Raw genomic sequence first — 16,230 nt, 5'->3', positions numbered from 1 at the left:
ATGTTGAACTGCATGATAAATACTGTATAATGGTTGCTGTGAAATACGCTATAAGATATGTCATGTTCAGTGAAATAATGTTCTAATCGAAGTTGTAGGTTAAAATATTTTGTTACTTCTTGCATGTGTGATAGTTGAAAATTATGTTGTGTGTTTTATGATCATTGAATGTTGAACGTTATATACAGGTTTTAATGTTAAATGTATTAAGTTTTATGTTGAACAATGTTGTTTTGTGTTGTTCAGTACTGACTGTTCTTCTTAATGGATATAACATGTGTGTTTTTTTCTAAAAATTATGCAACTTGGATGAATTTGAAAAAGGTTTTATTGCAAACATGAATAATGAATCAAAAAACACAAAAAAGGTTTATACGTTTCAAAGCCAGCAACGAGACAACAACATTTTATTTCATTATTTTTTAAGTAGGTTTTAAATTGCACCAAAATCTAAAAACTCTCTCCCACTCTTTCTCGTGCCTTATCCTTTCAGGACATTGGCGACCATCGACCTCCACGAAACTCGATCTTTAACACTTTGTAGTAGTTGAGATGTGGTGATATTCAACAAGTGACACAAGGACTTCACGAATGGTATTCGTTGTTGACCGCGATGTCTTTTCTCTGCAATCTTTCCAGTAGTTGTTAGATTTTCCATTCTTTCCTTCCGCATGATGTGACCAAAAAACTTTAACTGCCCCTGTCGAATTATCTGTAGTAGTTTTATTTATCCATAACCGGACTGTTTTAATAAATTCTCATTGGAGGTATGAAAGGTCCAACTAATTTTCAAAATTCTTCTCAAAAACCACATCTCAGCAGCATTAATCTATTTTTTCATTTTTTTAGAAATTGTCCAATGTCAAATTTAACAAGGCATTTAACTTCTTCGACAACCATTTCATCTGGACCTGGCGCTTTATTTGATTTCAATCTCGAAAAAACAGCACGAACTTCAGGTCTAAGTATCTTTGGTCCTTCTACGTCTTAATTAATACATCCATGACTCTGAATGTAGTCAATGGTTCTTTAATTTTTTAACCACGTGATTACTATCAATAGGTGATGATTTTTTAGTTCAGCGCTATATTATTTTGCTAGTAAACAATAAGAAAATCAAAACTAGATTCATTGATTAATCATTTGAATAGAAGTAAAACTTCAACGGAATAGTAATCAGCAGCAAATACGGCAGCAATTTAGCACCGGAAACTCAACAACAACAACAACAACGACACAGTTACACAACTATTGCAACTGAAAGACCCCGCCAACAAAACAATACAACAACCACTACGACACAAAAATAAAAAACGAATAAACAAAACCAAGCTTCAAAGTCTCTCATTGCAAAAGTGTACAACAAATTCTCTTTGAAAAAAAAAACGAAATGAGATTCTGTGCTTCTATGCATCATCTCATAATCTGAGGTAATAAAAAATGCAAACGATTTTCACATTAACTCATTAGAGCACTTGCATTATTTTCCAAGCAGATCCATTTTATGGAGGCTTTGTTTTGTGACGACATTGAAATGGGCTTTATACTAATTCAAAACACTCTTTTCTATTTATTACACTAAAGTTTCAAAGTTATTTCTAAATCAATCTACAATTTTTAATTATGTCAAATTTTGACAGAAACAGATTTTTATCAACGATTTTTTCAATTTACGCCATAAAGAACATCTTTTAAATTAATGTTATTCATTAATTCAACAAATATTATTAATTTTGTTATAAATACAAAGTAAATTATATTAAAGTTTTAAAAAAGTTACACAAATACAAGAGAACTTAATAAAATAGTAAATTTTTGGTGACTTTCGTTTATTTGTTCAATCGAAGAAGTGTCGATTCATGGGCACCGACATATTGAAAAACCTGTCAGAGAGTTTCAATCGAATCCCGTAATTAAATTTGTCGTTGGTCAACAAAAGCAACAACAATTATGAATAAATTAAAAAAATTGAATTTATGACATTATCAAATCGAATCCAGCAGAAACAATCAATCATGTTGGTCTCATTGAATCCATGAGGTTTAATTATTTAAAGCATCAACCATCCGATCCAGCATGCAGGATTTAAATAGTTTTATTCACCAGTGGTCAAACATTACGCAGGTTACCTACCTACAATGAATTCCCATTCTAATATAAAAATTTGAAAAAAAATCAGATTAATTTATAAAATATTCAAGGCAGGCTTTCCATTAAATGTAGCAATAAATGTTCCTCGCAAATCGGCCATGAAGTCACGTAGGAGTCACATAGGTGATGCCGCTAACGTGCTGAACGTCTTCTTTTTAAAGAAGAAAAAACTTTTCAAGATTTTTTTTAGATCTTTAAAAAAGCAGGATTCCACGCAGCAATGAAGAGAACTAATTCCAGTCTTTTTACTGACACAAAAACAAACATGCCAAAAGAACAAAAAACCAACCAGTGTAAAAATGTAATAAAAAAATTATAAAAATAATTTATAAAATCATCCATAGGAGCAAATCATCAAAATGAGGCAGACCTAATAAATAAAACCAAAAAAACGACAAGCATAAAAAAGCAAATACATGAGATCTGCAAAAATAAAAAATGAAAGAGAACAAAAAAAACAAAACAAAACTACATATTATCATTCTATAAAGTGCACCCTGAATCGATCCCGATCTCATCCGCCACCACACAACGTCAGTCATGCATATTGCACGTCCCACCCTTGGGAAAGCCAGCTCACACAGAACGGACCGACAACCTATCACTGATCAATTTTTTGAGACATACTAGGGCTAAAAAATTAGACCTTTTTTAAATTCTAATTTCTCATTTTGATTTGGAATATGTTTTAACTTCATTTTTTTTCAACACAAATATTAATCAATTCGTTTTGAGAATTTCTTCAATTTAAGCAAGTTAAATTTGCGTTAGGAAATTTTCAAATGTAACCACAATGAGATTTATTATTTTAAAATTAGTTTATAAATTTGTGTTGATATTTAAAAAATACAAATAATTATCATGACGACGACGAGGAGAATGTCGATGATGATGGTGGTGGCTGTGATGTAAAGATTATGAGTGACAATGGACATTGCGATGATGATGATGATGATAATAATATAATTTTCAAAATGACCCCGTAGTGGTGCAACTGCAGTGACGAAATGGCTGAAAGTTTCCTGTGATGAATCTGTTGCACCGTTGGATAGGACGGTCAGTAAGATTGAGGCTGGAATGATCAGCACGATCGATCAACCTGCAATCTTCTTCATCGTCGCTGCTAATTCTCCAGGAATTAAAAATAGTATGATGCCGACATGTAGAAATGAAGACGACGTTTGAAATTTTAAAAGATGTTCATTTGTTTAATTAACATTCAATATTATGGATTGTAGCTTTTGAATTATTTCTTCGAAAACGAACAAGTTGACGGAAATTTAATTAAAATTTGCACCTACATTATCGTTGCGTGTCTTCGTGGAACTCAGCAGCAAATTTTTAATTAGTTCCTCGTAGGAACTTCAATGTTTAAACAAACTTCAAAACACGCACAATCTCAAAGACGTTGCTCAAACTGACTCACATTATCACTTTACACACAAAACCACTATCCTCACCTAAGTCAACGAGATAACGAATCGAAACATGAAACATCACACGCCTCATTGATTACATTTCGACGCAACACAAGCAACACAACGTTCAAGCCTGTCAGATCTCAGGCGGTAGCAGCAGTCGTTATTTAACGACCAGCATTAGTGCCTGATTCTTTCGTCAGATACATAGATGCTTCCGCTGAAAATTTTCATTAACCAACAACATGCGTCGTCCAGTAGCGGCCTGGAGAATTTAAATTTATTGCAAAGTTCAACTCAACCTGTCAATGTTGTTTTGGACTTTGATTTTTCACAGAAAAAGTTTAAATTTCCCATCTAAAGTTCAACGGCGCTTCAAAACATCGTTCACTCATGTCAACATGTTATCCATGAACGTTTGATTTGTTCATTTGATTTTGTAAAATAATTTTCTCAGAAATCTTGCTCTGTCTGAAAGGTACTTTGACTTTGAATGCAAAAAGTTATCTCATCACATTTTTTATCGCATTTCCAGCCAAACGATGCAAAACTACTTTAAATCGCCAGTTCGCGAGACCGTGTGCGTGTGTGTGTGTTTGTATGCGTGTATGCGTTGCTCTGTAGTATTTCGTTTTATTTTTGTTTGTGCACGCTGTCTGATAGAAAATAATTTAAATAACAACACTATTTAAATAGTTTATTCTATAAAGTTGAACAGTCCTGCCTGTCGCAGCAAAACTGTTTCGCAACATACTACTGATACGGACTATCAAACAAATACGCTCATTGTATTTACATGTAGTTGAAGTGGATCTGATCTGGACAACTTGAAATATAAACTGATTAAATTTGTAAATATAATAACTTATACAAGTGTGGAATCCCGAATTTCAATTTTCTCTGCATTGATTAATGCGTCATCTAAGAGGTGAAACATTTTGAAGTTTCTGATCAAGCAGAGATTGAATAATAATCTAACTCAATTTTAATGCCTTCAATATTTAATGATGGAAAATTTCGTGGAAAAGAAAATTGCTTTTGACCGTGCACGTCAGGTCAATCAACCTCCCCCCCCATATTTTCACATGAGGTTTTCTTGTTAACTTTTAAAAGATTTGTGGGTATGTTGCTTGTGCTACAGCACTCAATTTCAGTTTTTTTATTTAACAAATAAATTCAATTTTCATTGTGAACAAAAGGAAAAAAATATAAGGCAAACGACTCCTCTACCAATACATTAGATAATCTGTCTTGGTAAGAATAAAATTTTTAATTGAATTTTTCAGCTGAATTTTTAAATTGAATTTTTTAATTGAATTTTTCACATGCCAACGACGCTAAATTCTTAAAAAAATACTTGTTTCTCTGTATACCAGTATTTTATTCCTGATATTTGAATCTAGTAAATTGCTTCCATGGCTTCCGCGCGTGATTTATTGATGGAGTTCAATTTTTGTAGACTTCGTTTTCATTCCCCTATCTGATTATTTGTGGCAGTGTTTTGAAGTTGTATTCAACATTAAACGCAAGAGAACTTTTAAAAAAGCACGAATCAAATGGCCGGTAATTGAAATTGTTTTTTAAAATGAGATTGACGCCAACAGTGCAACGGGCTTGGAAGCTATTTGGATTCAGATAGTTAATTTGCATCCGTTGTCCTCAAAATAATTTAAGGATTTCCCTTATGTTTCTCATACCTTAGCAAATAATTATTGGTAGCTGTGCATGTGGGGAGTTGTGAAATGATCGATAATAATTTATTTTAACGTTTGTCATTCAATAAATTAATTTTAAATAAAAAAAAATAAATCAAAGGAGGGTCAGTCACACGATGATAAACGGTCTCCTATATATTTAACATATGAATACAATTATGTGTGTATGTGCGTGTGTGTGTGTGTGTGTGTGTGTGTGTGTGCAGTGAAAAATCCAGACAACTTTGACGTCTTTGATTGGGGGGCCAAAATTTTCGAAATGTTTCTCGATAATGGGGCCAATTTTTCAAAAAAAAATAGTTGATGACCGGAGGTGAGGGAATTTAAACAATGTTCACAATGGTTCCTTGTTAACCGGGAGGCCAACATTTTGATGGGAGAGGCCAACAAAAGTACTTTTCAGTTACTCATTCTAAATAGAAATACAGCTCACAACCGCCCCACTAGGTCTTAGGTCCACTACTGGGTTTGTGCACAAACGTGCGTGCGTGTGTGTGTAGTGACAAAAATGATTGAAAAAACTAGTTAAAACAAACCAATTAATAGTCGTAATTAGTTTGTTACTCAAACTGTATTTTCCAAGTCGCATGATGCTTTGCACCATATGATCAAATAATGGCACAATAAACAAGCAAACACGTTGCAATCCATCCATCCACCATTAGAGACACCGGCAGGTAATCTTTGAGGCAAACACACAAGCCATGCAAACTCGCATGAGCATGAAATCTACCATATTATACATATTATATTTAGTTTTAGCTTTGTAGTAATTAATATTTAAAAAAAAATTTTTTAAATTACATCCAAAGAAAAATTTTACTTTATTATTATAACTTTAAATTTGTAATTGTGATATCAGTTGTGAAGCACTTAAGTTTAATTATGCAAGCTTGGTGCATGAACAAACAACAACAACAACACACGTTTAGACGACATTTTCCCCGAGATCGGGGGTTGCCGTTTGGCTACCTATGATGAAACCGAAATACCCCTCGACACCATCCATATCTGTCACTCGCCTCAGTATCACGCAACCCCGCTTTCACCCTGTCCTTCTCCACCTGCTCTCTCCATCCCAATCGCGGACGACCCCTTCCTACCATTCCTTCAACCTCGAACTCCAACGCTCGCCTAATCCCGACCCTTTCATCCCTTCTCAACACATGTCCATACCACCGCAATCTCGATCTCCTTATCAATGTCACAATGTCCTCATTCAGTCCCATCATTGACATCAGCTCTGTACTAGTCATCCTATCCTTCACTTTAACCCCACACACCACACATCATCCTCACCATAGCTCTTTCAGCCCTCTGCAGTACACTTTCCTCCTCTCTCCTCAACACCCAAGTTTCACCACCATATACCATCGCTGCTCTCACACATGTTTTATATACCCTCCCTTTCATCTTCACTGACCATTTCTTTCCACACAGTACCCCACCCAGTTTCCTAAATTTCATCCACCCTACACGAACTCTAGCCGTAACTGCGCTCAAACATCCTCCATCCACGTTCAGTTTATCCACTAAGTAAACAAAGCTTTCCACTCTTTCAATACCACCACACAACCCCGTCCTTTCGTCCGTCCCATTAATCACACCATGAACACATTTCTTGCGTACCTTCCACCTTTTTCAGTGCCCTCCTCACACCACTACATCTCTTATGCACCCATTTCTAACATCCTTGCTTGGTTCATGAACGAATACACAAATGCGTAAAACATAATGGATGAGATTTTTCTACCCACACACAATTCAATTAACAGGAAACACAACATCCATTAAAAAAAAAACAATTTTTCATATTTTAAAAAGTTTCCTAATGAAATCACTCTATGAGTGAATGAAAGAAAATGCGCTCAACGTCAATTAATTAGAATTCACTACACGGCTACAAAAATATCTGCAAGATAAATTTTTAAATTGAAAAAATTGAACAGAGCAAGCATGAAGATGATGAAATCAATGCCGAAAAACATGCACTAACAACGTTTTAAAATTTTATGAAAACAAGAATTTTCATTTTCTAGTTTGTAATCGGTGGTGGTCATTGTTAGTTAACGATGTGAAACGATGGTGGTAACTTGAGTTAGCACGGAAAGTGTTTGAACCAAATGACAGATTTTGTTACACTTCCACCATTTTCAACTTTTTGAATAGTTTTTATGAAATTTTCATTGAAGATGAGCTGAGCACGTATGAATATTTGTTCAGAAGAGATGCTTTTAGTCTTCATATAAACAAATAAAAATACGTAAGTTCACGGGAGGCAAAGAAGCATTCAACCAAAAAGTATGCAAGTTGGCATTGGAAAAGACCAACAATGAAACTGATACTTGTGCTGTTTCAAAAAAGGAAGTGAAATCATCAACAAGAGGAAAAGATGCGATTGACGACTGTGTGCATGCCAGGAGGTGGTTCAAATGGGAGATGGCAGAAGTGCGGTGGCGTGGTGCAGGATTCTAATGCGAATGATTTCCGAATATTTCACGAGTTTTACAAGCATTACAAACGATTCGAATGTTTTTATTCCTGCTACAGAGAGTGAGCTAAAGCAATAAAATATATTAATTGCTTGTCATCCATACAGTTGTACATCTAACTAGCGCTGTTCGTTCAATTGCAATAAACATCCAATCGTTCATCTGATTTATAAGTTCATACGAGTTGCTGATTTTGTTTTAGTCCTAATATATGCAACATTTGAAAAAATCATTTTTACGACATTTTTTCTAAACTCAAGTTTTGAAAAACTCAACTCTACTGCTGTACACTGAAATCTAAAAAAAATTATTTATCAATCAAATTCTGTCGAGAAATTGCGACAGCTGCCAGTCACATTAATAAGATTAACAATAGCGCTATGCAACAGTCAACATTAAAACCGACTCTAAATCAATTTGTCATATGTATTTTATAATATCACAGAATAATTTTTTGTTTAATAATAAAATGGACATGATTTTAAAAACATCCTTTTTTAATTAAATACACTAGCAAACGCTGAAATATATAATTTTTTAAATTGAACTGACAAACTAAAATAAAAAATTAATGTTCAATATTATTTTATTATCCTACCAGCATGTTTGACTTTCAAGGACCGCTGAACATTATGAATAACATTCCCTCATTTGTTGTTTCTTCAAACCATTCTTTTTAAATTTATCACCGTTGTTTTTTAAAAGAAAGAAGTTATTTTTGTGTTTTTTAAAACTACGTTTAAATCAGCTTTAACATAGCTGCTCATATTTTTTTTTAACATTTGTTACACAGAAATCAACATGAAAGGTTGGCCGGTCACAGTCTGTTACAAACTAATCGATTTCAAACGCAACATGAATCCGCTCATTCTTTCATCAATTGAAATGCGATCATTTTTACAAGTGAAAGTAAGCGCACATTGTGTGTCTCTTGAATAGCCAAAAACGGTGATGATTGATTGCTGCTTTAATAAAGAAAAATTATCTAAATATTGGAGCAACTTTTAAAGACAAGTTATAAACGTTAATTAATCCAGCAAATGCGGTAAGCAACTCTTTTTAACAATATCAGTGGCGTAGCAAGAAATTTTTCGTAGAAAGGGCTTGAATTTGTCTTTTAAATGTCTTTTAATAACTTTACTTATTATAATGTTTCCATTAAGACCAATGTTATTTTAAGTTTAAAAAATATTGAACTTGATCGATCATTTTGCAAACTTCAATTTAAGCCATAGACGAATCACAAATCATCTAAAAATCCTTGGTGTGCATGTTCATAAATTGCAAACTCCCGCTATACATGTTTTTAAAAGTTCACTGAAGTTATTTGCATCGTAAACATTTATTTGACCGGCTGTTCTGAGATAAAAATAAAAATGTTTACAATCTCATGAAGCAGATTTATGAGAGATAGTTATGTCTTGCCTGTCCGAATCTAAATCACCCTCCTAAGACTGGCAGGGTAACTTATTTCTTCAATCCACGTAAATGGAAAAATATTTTGTATCGGATGCAAGCGATTTTTTTCAATCCCATACAACCTTGTTACATTTCATTTTTGCTTATTGCCGATGTTGACCAGTATCTCCATTTCTTAATGAACATCAAACTTAACTTTTTGTTCTGTAGAAATAATTCAAGCTTCAATTATATTTTTGTCAATTGTAGATTTAAATGCTAAGGAATACAATTGTTCCCCAGTATAATTCTCATTCTTAACCAAACTGAAAATATAAAACTCAAGCTATTTGATGCAAGAATTGATATTTTTCTGTTTTTTCAACATTTATCTATTTATCTATCTATCTATCTATGCATCCATTCATCTATCCACCCATTTATTTATGCTTTGCAATTGTTTAAATTAACAAATTTTTATTTCAAAACTTATGGACTAAAAAATAATCTGTGTTTTGTTTAATTAAAACAAATAAATGATGGTAACGATTTAAATATTGCATTCACCAAAATATAACGGATGATTATAGGCGTAAATTTACGGCTTCAAAGTTTTTTACATTTTTTATTGTAAAGACGCGTGTGAGAATCTGTTTTTCTAATTTTTTAAAATATTTCACAGGTTTTTAGTGTCAAATTTCATGGCGATGTTTTAAATTTGGTTTCAAAATACTTGGTAGGTAACACATATAAACTTTTTTTAAAATAATTTAGTGACAAAATGAAGTGTCACATCAGGCAGCATCAACAAAAAACTAAAAAACACTAAAAAATAAATGAAAAACCCCAAAAAATGTTCCAGTCAGAACTGATTTTTAAAAAAGTTATTTTTTGTCTGGGTTGCAAAAAATTATAAATCCTTTATTAGATTTGTATAGATGAGTTTATCGGCATAATTTAATAAAGAAATTGTTTCAATTTCCTGGCGTCGTTGGAAAGAATAAACTCGATTAGAGATTGAGATTGAATTGTAACTTCTTACCACATGCAAACACGAATATAAATATTTCATTCTTCAAACAGCTCAAACTATGCATTTCCAAAAAAAATTTTCTAACGTTAATGAAAATTCCTTCAATCTGTATAAGAAAGTCAACAAACTTTTCATATTTTTACATTTTATTATAATTAAATTAAACTATGATTAATTTAAATTTAATGCACTAAAATGATTAAAAGCCTTTTGCAATGATATTTGTTTTCATTCAAAGAGGTTCATGAAACTGGTCTGTTTATTCCTTCATTGTACAAGCCTAACAACAACAGCCGCACAAGCTGCAGCACTTTTTTTATATCAATTTTAATTAAAATTCAAGCAAAGATCGAAGACTGGCTTCATTATGATCATGACAGGTTTGTTGTCCAGGTTAATAACGTAAAAACTATGAAATAATATAGGCACTTGTGTAGTAAGTGAAAATTAACGTCCCATGTTTTCAAAGAAACATAAACCAGCGAAATATGCGTTACATTCACATAAAAACTCGTAACGGCAAAAATTACAATAAACATTTCTTGCATGCATTCACGAACGGTCAATAAAAGTTTGGCGTGGTCATACCTATGAGATCAATAAAACATAATTTAACGGAAAAAAACTCGTTCATATGTGACCTTTAACAGCAAAACTACAACAAAAACAAACAAACAAACCATGGTTTCGAAGAAGCGAGGTAGGTTGTAGATGATGGAGAAGATGAAGATGCAAAGGACGTGGAGGTATGTGGGCTTCAAATTGCTGGCGCTACCGTAATCTTCCACTGCCCTCGTCACTGCTCTGTACCTATTCACCGTCACCAACACCTGGTCATCATTCAATTTGATAATTTTAAAAAAGGTCGCAAGAAATTAGATCTTTAAACACAATCTGTGTATATTTTTAGTTAACTGTCTTTTTTAAACTGTACAAAAAATTCGGTAACAAAACTTTACGTAGAATTTTTGCGTGTTGTTTGGGTGGGATAAAAATTGAAATGCGTGGCAATCCATGCGTGCGTAGGACCATGAAGAAAGAAGGATGTTTATGAGACAGACGTTCGCCCGTTGATCTACTACATGCAAAAACGCTGCGTGTCATATTGTTACGAGATGAAAAATGAAACGAATCAACTGCAAAAGCTGATAAGATAATTTGCCAATAATATGCCATGTATATTTATAAGAAATAATTCATAAGATAGCTCTCATATTAAATTACAAGGGTTAGTATATTTTAAATAGGTTTAAACTTTATGAACCATGTTAAAAACTTGACCGAAAATACAGTAAAACACCAACAGCAAACTATTCAGTAAGACCAACCGTGGACCAGACGATGCATGTGTGCATGATTGTTGCTGTAGGCCAGAAGATTCTTGTGTTGTAACTGCCAAACGTCTCGATGGCTCGTCCGTCAGGGTCCTTGAAGGTGCACTGGTAGAAGGAGAGGGCAGGGTAAATGAAGAAGGTCAAAAAGAGGAAGAGGAAGTCAAAGATGGCGATGAACTTGAGGAGGAGAATGGTGCTCGTTGTAGTTTTGTGTTTGGTGAAGATGAAGAAGGAGAGAGCATTGCCTGACGAAGATAATTTGAGTGATGATGATGAACATTGTTGGATGGGATGCTGAGATGATGATGAGTTTTACGGGATGACGATGAATTGTGAAGGATGATGATGACATGAGTGAGATGATGATGAGAGGTAAAAGATGATAATGAGTTAGAGATGTTAATGATGGTTTATGATTAATGATTATGACCCTCATGTTTAATGACTGTTGCCGAATTTTAAAAGTGAATCTTTATAAAACATTTTCATAGCATGTCAGCTGAATGGACGCATGAATTGTTATGTGAATCGTTTGAACCTGTTTGTGCAATACTGCCACAACGAATAACATTATGTGTGTTATTACACACATAACATTATAATGTTATGTGTGTGTGTCATTATCAATTTAAAAATTAGGCATGACGTCTGAAGTATGATTAATAATAACGAAAATAGATGCCACAATACACAATAGTCCCATTTGGAGGCTCCAATTTAAAAATTGCACTCAATCATTAAACATAACAATGCTGAATCTATTAACCAGATGTTCCAAGCAGGCAAGCGATCCCCATAGCCACAGAGCAGACGAGAAAAACAAACAACGAACAATCGTAACGAGCAGCTTCTTCTACATTTGTGGCTGAAGAGTTGCTGCTGATGTTGCTGGAGTTGCTTCTGTGGCTCATGTTTATCAAGCTGTTGTTGACGCTAAGCTGGTTGATAGTAGTAGTTGTTGTTGTTATTGTGGCTACTGCTGCTGCTGTTGTTGCTGATGTTGTTGTTGTTGTGATTATGTTGCTAGTTGTGCTTGTTGATGTCGTAAATGAAGATGTCGTCGTTGTGGGAGGAGACAACGTTGAAACCAATAAGATGATAGTCGTAATTAACAATTTGAGGCTAATTGTGGTTGATGTTGTTGACTGTATTGTTGTTTAGGAGCCTGTTTTGTTGTTCTTGATATTTTGAATATTAGTTTTGTAACATGCTTGTGAAACAACATTTCTCCTATCCAACACGTTGTGAATTCTTTTACATGATTAAAATTTCTCAAATATGTAACCAAGTTTATTGACAAATGTTTTTTTTATTTTTGCGAATTGCTCCAAGTCTACCTATCGTTTCTCACGAATTTCAATTGTTAGTAAACAAAAAAAGCTGTTGTCTTTAAAATGTTATAAAAGTAACAAATTCATTTCCCTGTTGGATATTTGCTATTATCAAAGCTAGAATTACAAATGTCTTTTCAACTTATTTTTCTTACTTTAAAAAACTACATAACATGTGCTTGGGGCACATCAAGCAACAAGAGGTAGTTCACAATGCACCATATTTGCTAATTTCAATAATCAAATATAAAACATTTCATCCTAAATGACAAAGTAAACTTGCTATAGCACTACATAAATAACAGTAATGCACACTTATAATATGCCAATAGTGTCACATTCAGTTACTCATTCTGCTGTTTAGATGGCAGTGGTTGACCAACCATGGGAGCTTGCATGCATGCACAAGCACCAATTGCACATCTCTATCGCAGGCATCACATTCGGCGGTAGGCTAGCAGACCTGATTTAGAAAGTTTCTGATGGTTTTATTGTGTCACTAGATAAGTTGTTATGAACATTTTGAAATCATCATTGATAATATATATATATATATATATATATATATATATTATAATAATAATGAAATAATATCATATATAAGATTGGTTTTTTTCAGGTGCCAGTCAGCTAACGCGAAGTTGTTTGAACTTTTAAAATTTACAGTTGGTTATAAAAATTAATTACAAATTTTACATTAGATAACAATTTATGGTTATTTTGGAGTTATATTTTTTCCAATAAGAACATTACACCAGTAAAAATCAGGACCATTCATTTATAAATCAGCCTAACGATTCAGCGTGCCAATAATGCATGTCTCCATGTCACTAAATTGATGCTTCCATTATTTTTAATACTTAAGAACAAAAATGAACGACACAAAATGGACTCGCAAGCTCGTGTAGTTTCATGATGTTCATCGTTGCCTGACTAACTTATGTTCAAAAGATGTAAATTTCATCTTGGAGTTGGTTGGTTTATATCAGGCTGCTTATGTGCGCAGGATGCGAATATGCATGCATGCGATGGTGTCTATCCAATATTCCATCTCTTTAGAGGAAACCAGTTATGCTATACGTAGTTATGCTAATGTATCTTTAATGTATCTAATGTATCGTTAATTTATATTTCAAATTTAATTTTTTAAAGTGGAAAACCATGGATGGTTTGGTTAGTACATGAATATGTTTAGCTTTGAAGTTTTAAAAAACATTATGAAATAAATGTTTATGAAGGTCATTTTTAGTAAATGGTATACAAATGATAATGATGTTTAAAACAAATTGATGTAGTAAACTTTTGAAAATTATCTTTCAGTATGATAATAACAATAAAATTTTTTTTCATTGAAAAGGGAAATAAATTTTCAGAGAAACATCAATAAAATAAAATAAAAATACATTTTATGAAAATTATCTAACACGAAATGGTAATGTATGATTTCATTATATAGCTGCATGATTATATAAGTACGCCTCACTTACTTTGTCCTTTAAATATTCCCAATGAAATTTTTTGAGTATGATTTCTGTAAAAAGATTGAAAAAAATTTTTCAATGCAAAACCTACAAAAAGACCAAAAATAATTGCTAATATAAATTTTTTCAACTTTAAAGAATATGCGAAAAAATGCCAACGAAAGTTTCAAACTGTCTCCCTTATAAATACTCATTTGGCGGGGTTGCCTGTCGTGCTGCTACGTGTATAACACAGACAATAATATGTCGTATGTAATGGAGTATGTGCAGATTGTATGGAATATCTCTCTCTCTCTCTCTCTCTCTCTCTCTCTCTCTCTCTCTCTCTCTCTCTCTGTGTGTGTGTGTGTGTGTGTGTGTGTGTGCGTGTGCGTGCGTGTGTGTGTGGCAGGATAGTGGATAAAATAAAATGTTTAGAATTGAGATGTTATATAAAAATATTTAAATTTATATAAAGTTTCTAGAACTTTAAACATTTTTATCTTATCATGACATTCAACCAAATTACTTCAAAGGTTGGAGATTGGAATACAGAATGAAAATTTAAGATGGATAGAACACGATGATTTGTAATGAAACCTAATTAAATTTTAACGTTCACTGTCAGACAATGGGGAGAAGACAGAGACGAAAGAACAATGTGTTTCTTCCCCTCTTACTCTTGCTAACTTGCCACATCTTTTTAATCAGTTATAACATTTCTATTTGCACAATATAGTGTAAATAGTGATAATGCTAACAATAGCAATAATAAAAATAATAGTGACAATAATAATGATATTAATATTAATAATAACCATAATAATAAAGATATTGTAATCAGCAATATCACTAATGACTGCTAAAAATGGCGTTAACAATAAGTTCAGCATCCGATCGCTTCAAAGACTTCAGCCTTCTTTGCAAACAAAAGTGTAAAGCATTCCATTAATTAATACTTTTGTAGGAGTGGAAAGGAGCTGGTAAACAAAACTTCGACCTGTAAATATTTTATTAAAAATTGAAATAAAATTTATATAGGCTAAAAAAATAAAAACAATGCTTCTAACATAAAATCAGACCGAGTAAACATCAAACGGTAGCAAATGAGATGGCATTGCGTTGTCTCAAAAAGGACTGGGAAGTAAAGTTTTGCCAACAATTATAATAGCCAGAAACAATAGAGAATCCAGAATTTTGAAGGGGATGGATTATTTTTTAAAACAACCACCATTTCCAAGGTAGTCATAATAAGACCTGAATTTAAAAAACCTGTCAAAAGCATAAGTAAATCTAAAATGGTTTATGTTGCATAAGCTGTTTAGAGCAATAAAGGCACATGCACTAGTTGAAATGTGTTTAACATGGTTCAAATAAAAAATAAAACTAGCAATAGATTTAAGTTTGTTTTGCAATTTTGCCCAGAGTAAGATTTGTAATAATTATCTTAGCAACTAGATTTATATCTCTCTGAACGTGCATCAGTACGCTACGAAACCAATCTTTCTTTCTTCCTCCATACTTGTGTGTAATTGGGATTTTATTAATTCCATCCTATTGAGTAAACATTCAGCAAAAAATTTCTTAAAGGCAACGTTATGGCGATCTAAAGAAGCTTGCTTGAAGAAGGCATTTAATTTAGGAATAATTTTCAAAAAACTTTTGCAGTCCAACAAGGTCACCGCTTTTCCAGTCCAGATCGTCATGCCACTGAGCCATATTATAATATATATATTTATCTCCACTTATAATTTCATTTATGTTTCGCTCAGCTTTCTTTCATTGAAACATATAAACTCAAACAAATAATTTAGATTATCAAAGGCTAAATGTTGCGAGCCTTTTTATTTAAACTTAAACACTGGTGCTGGTCAGCATGCAAATACAAAATCCTCGAG

General features: G+C 32.9%; 2 protein-coding genes across 2 annotated transcripts; one reads left to right on the top strand and one right to left on the bottom strand.

The window, feature by feature from the left end:
- Window positions 1–3,030: 3,030 nt before the first annotated feature.
- On the top strand, window positions 3,031–7,759 carry HELRODRAFT_159135 (hypothetical protein; the record flags this gene model as incomplete). Its single annotated transcript, XM_009011047.1, has 3 exons — window positions 3,031–3,059; window positions 3,138–3,207; window positions 7,553–7,759. The coding sequence occupies 3 exons, from the start codon at window positions 3,031–3,033 to the stop codon at window positions 7,757–7,759; spliced, it is 306 nt and encodes a 101-aa protein (XP_009009295.1).
- Window positions 7,760–10,184: 2,425 nt separating this feature from the next.
- HELRODRAFT_159134 (hypothetical protein) lies at window positions 10,185–16,051 on the bottom strand (the record flags this gene model as incomplete). The annotated part of the gene is made up of 7 exons (XM_009011046.1): window positions 10,185–10,313; window positions 10,888–11,037; window positions 11,536–11,786; window positions 12,308–12,479; window positions 14,360–14,403; window positions 15,292–15,332; window positions 15,993–16,051. 7 exons carry the CDS (start codon window positions 16,049–16,051, stop codon window positions 10,185–10,187), a joined length of 846 nt encoding a protein of 281 aa, XP_009009294.1.
- Between the last annotated feature and the right edge of the window lie 179 nt (window positions 16,052–16,230).

Source organism: Helobdella robusta (genome assembly GCF_000326865.2).
Source record: "Helobdella robusta unplaced genomic scaffold HELROscaffold_1, whole genome shotgun sequence".
Classification (NCBI taxonomy): Eukaryota; Metazoa; Annelida; class Clitellata; order Rhynchobdellida; family Glossiphoniidae; genus Helobdella; species Helobdella robusta.
Note: the sequence above shows the minus strand (reverse complement) of the source record. Positions and strands in the feature narration are given on the sequence as shown.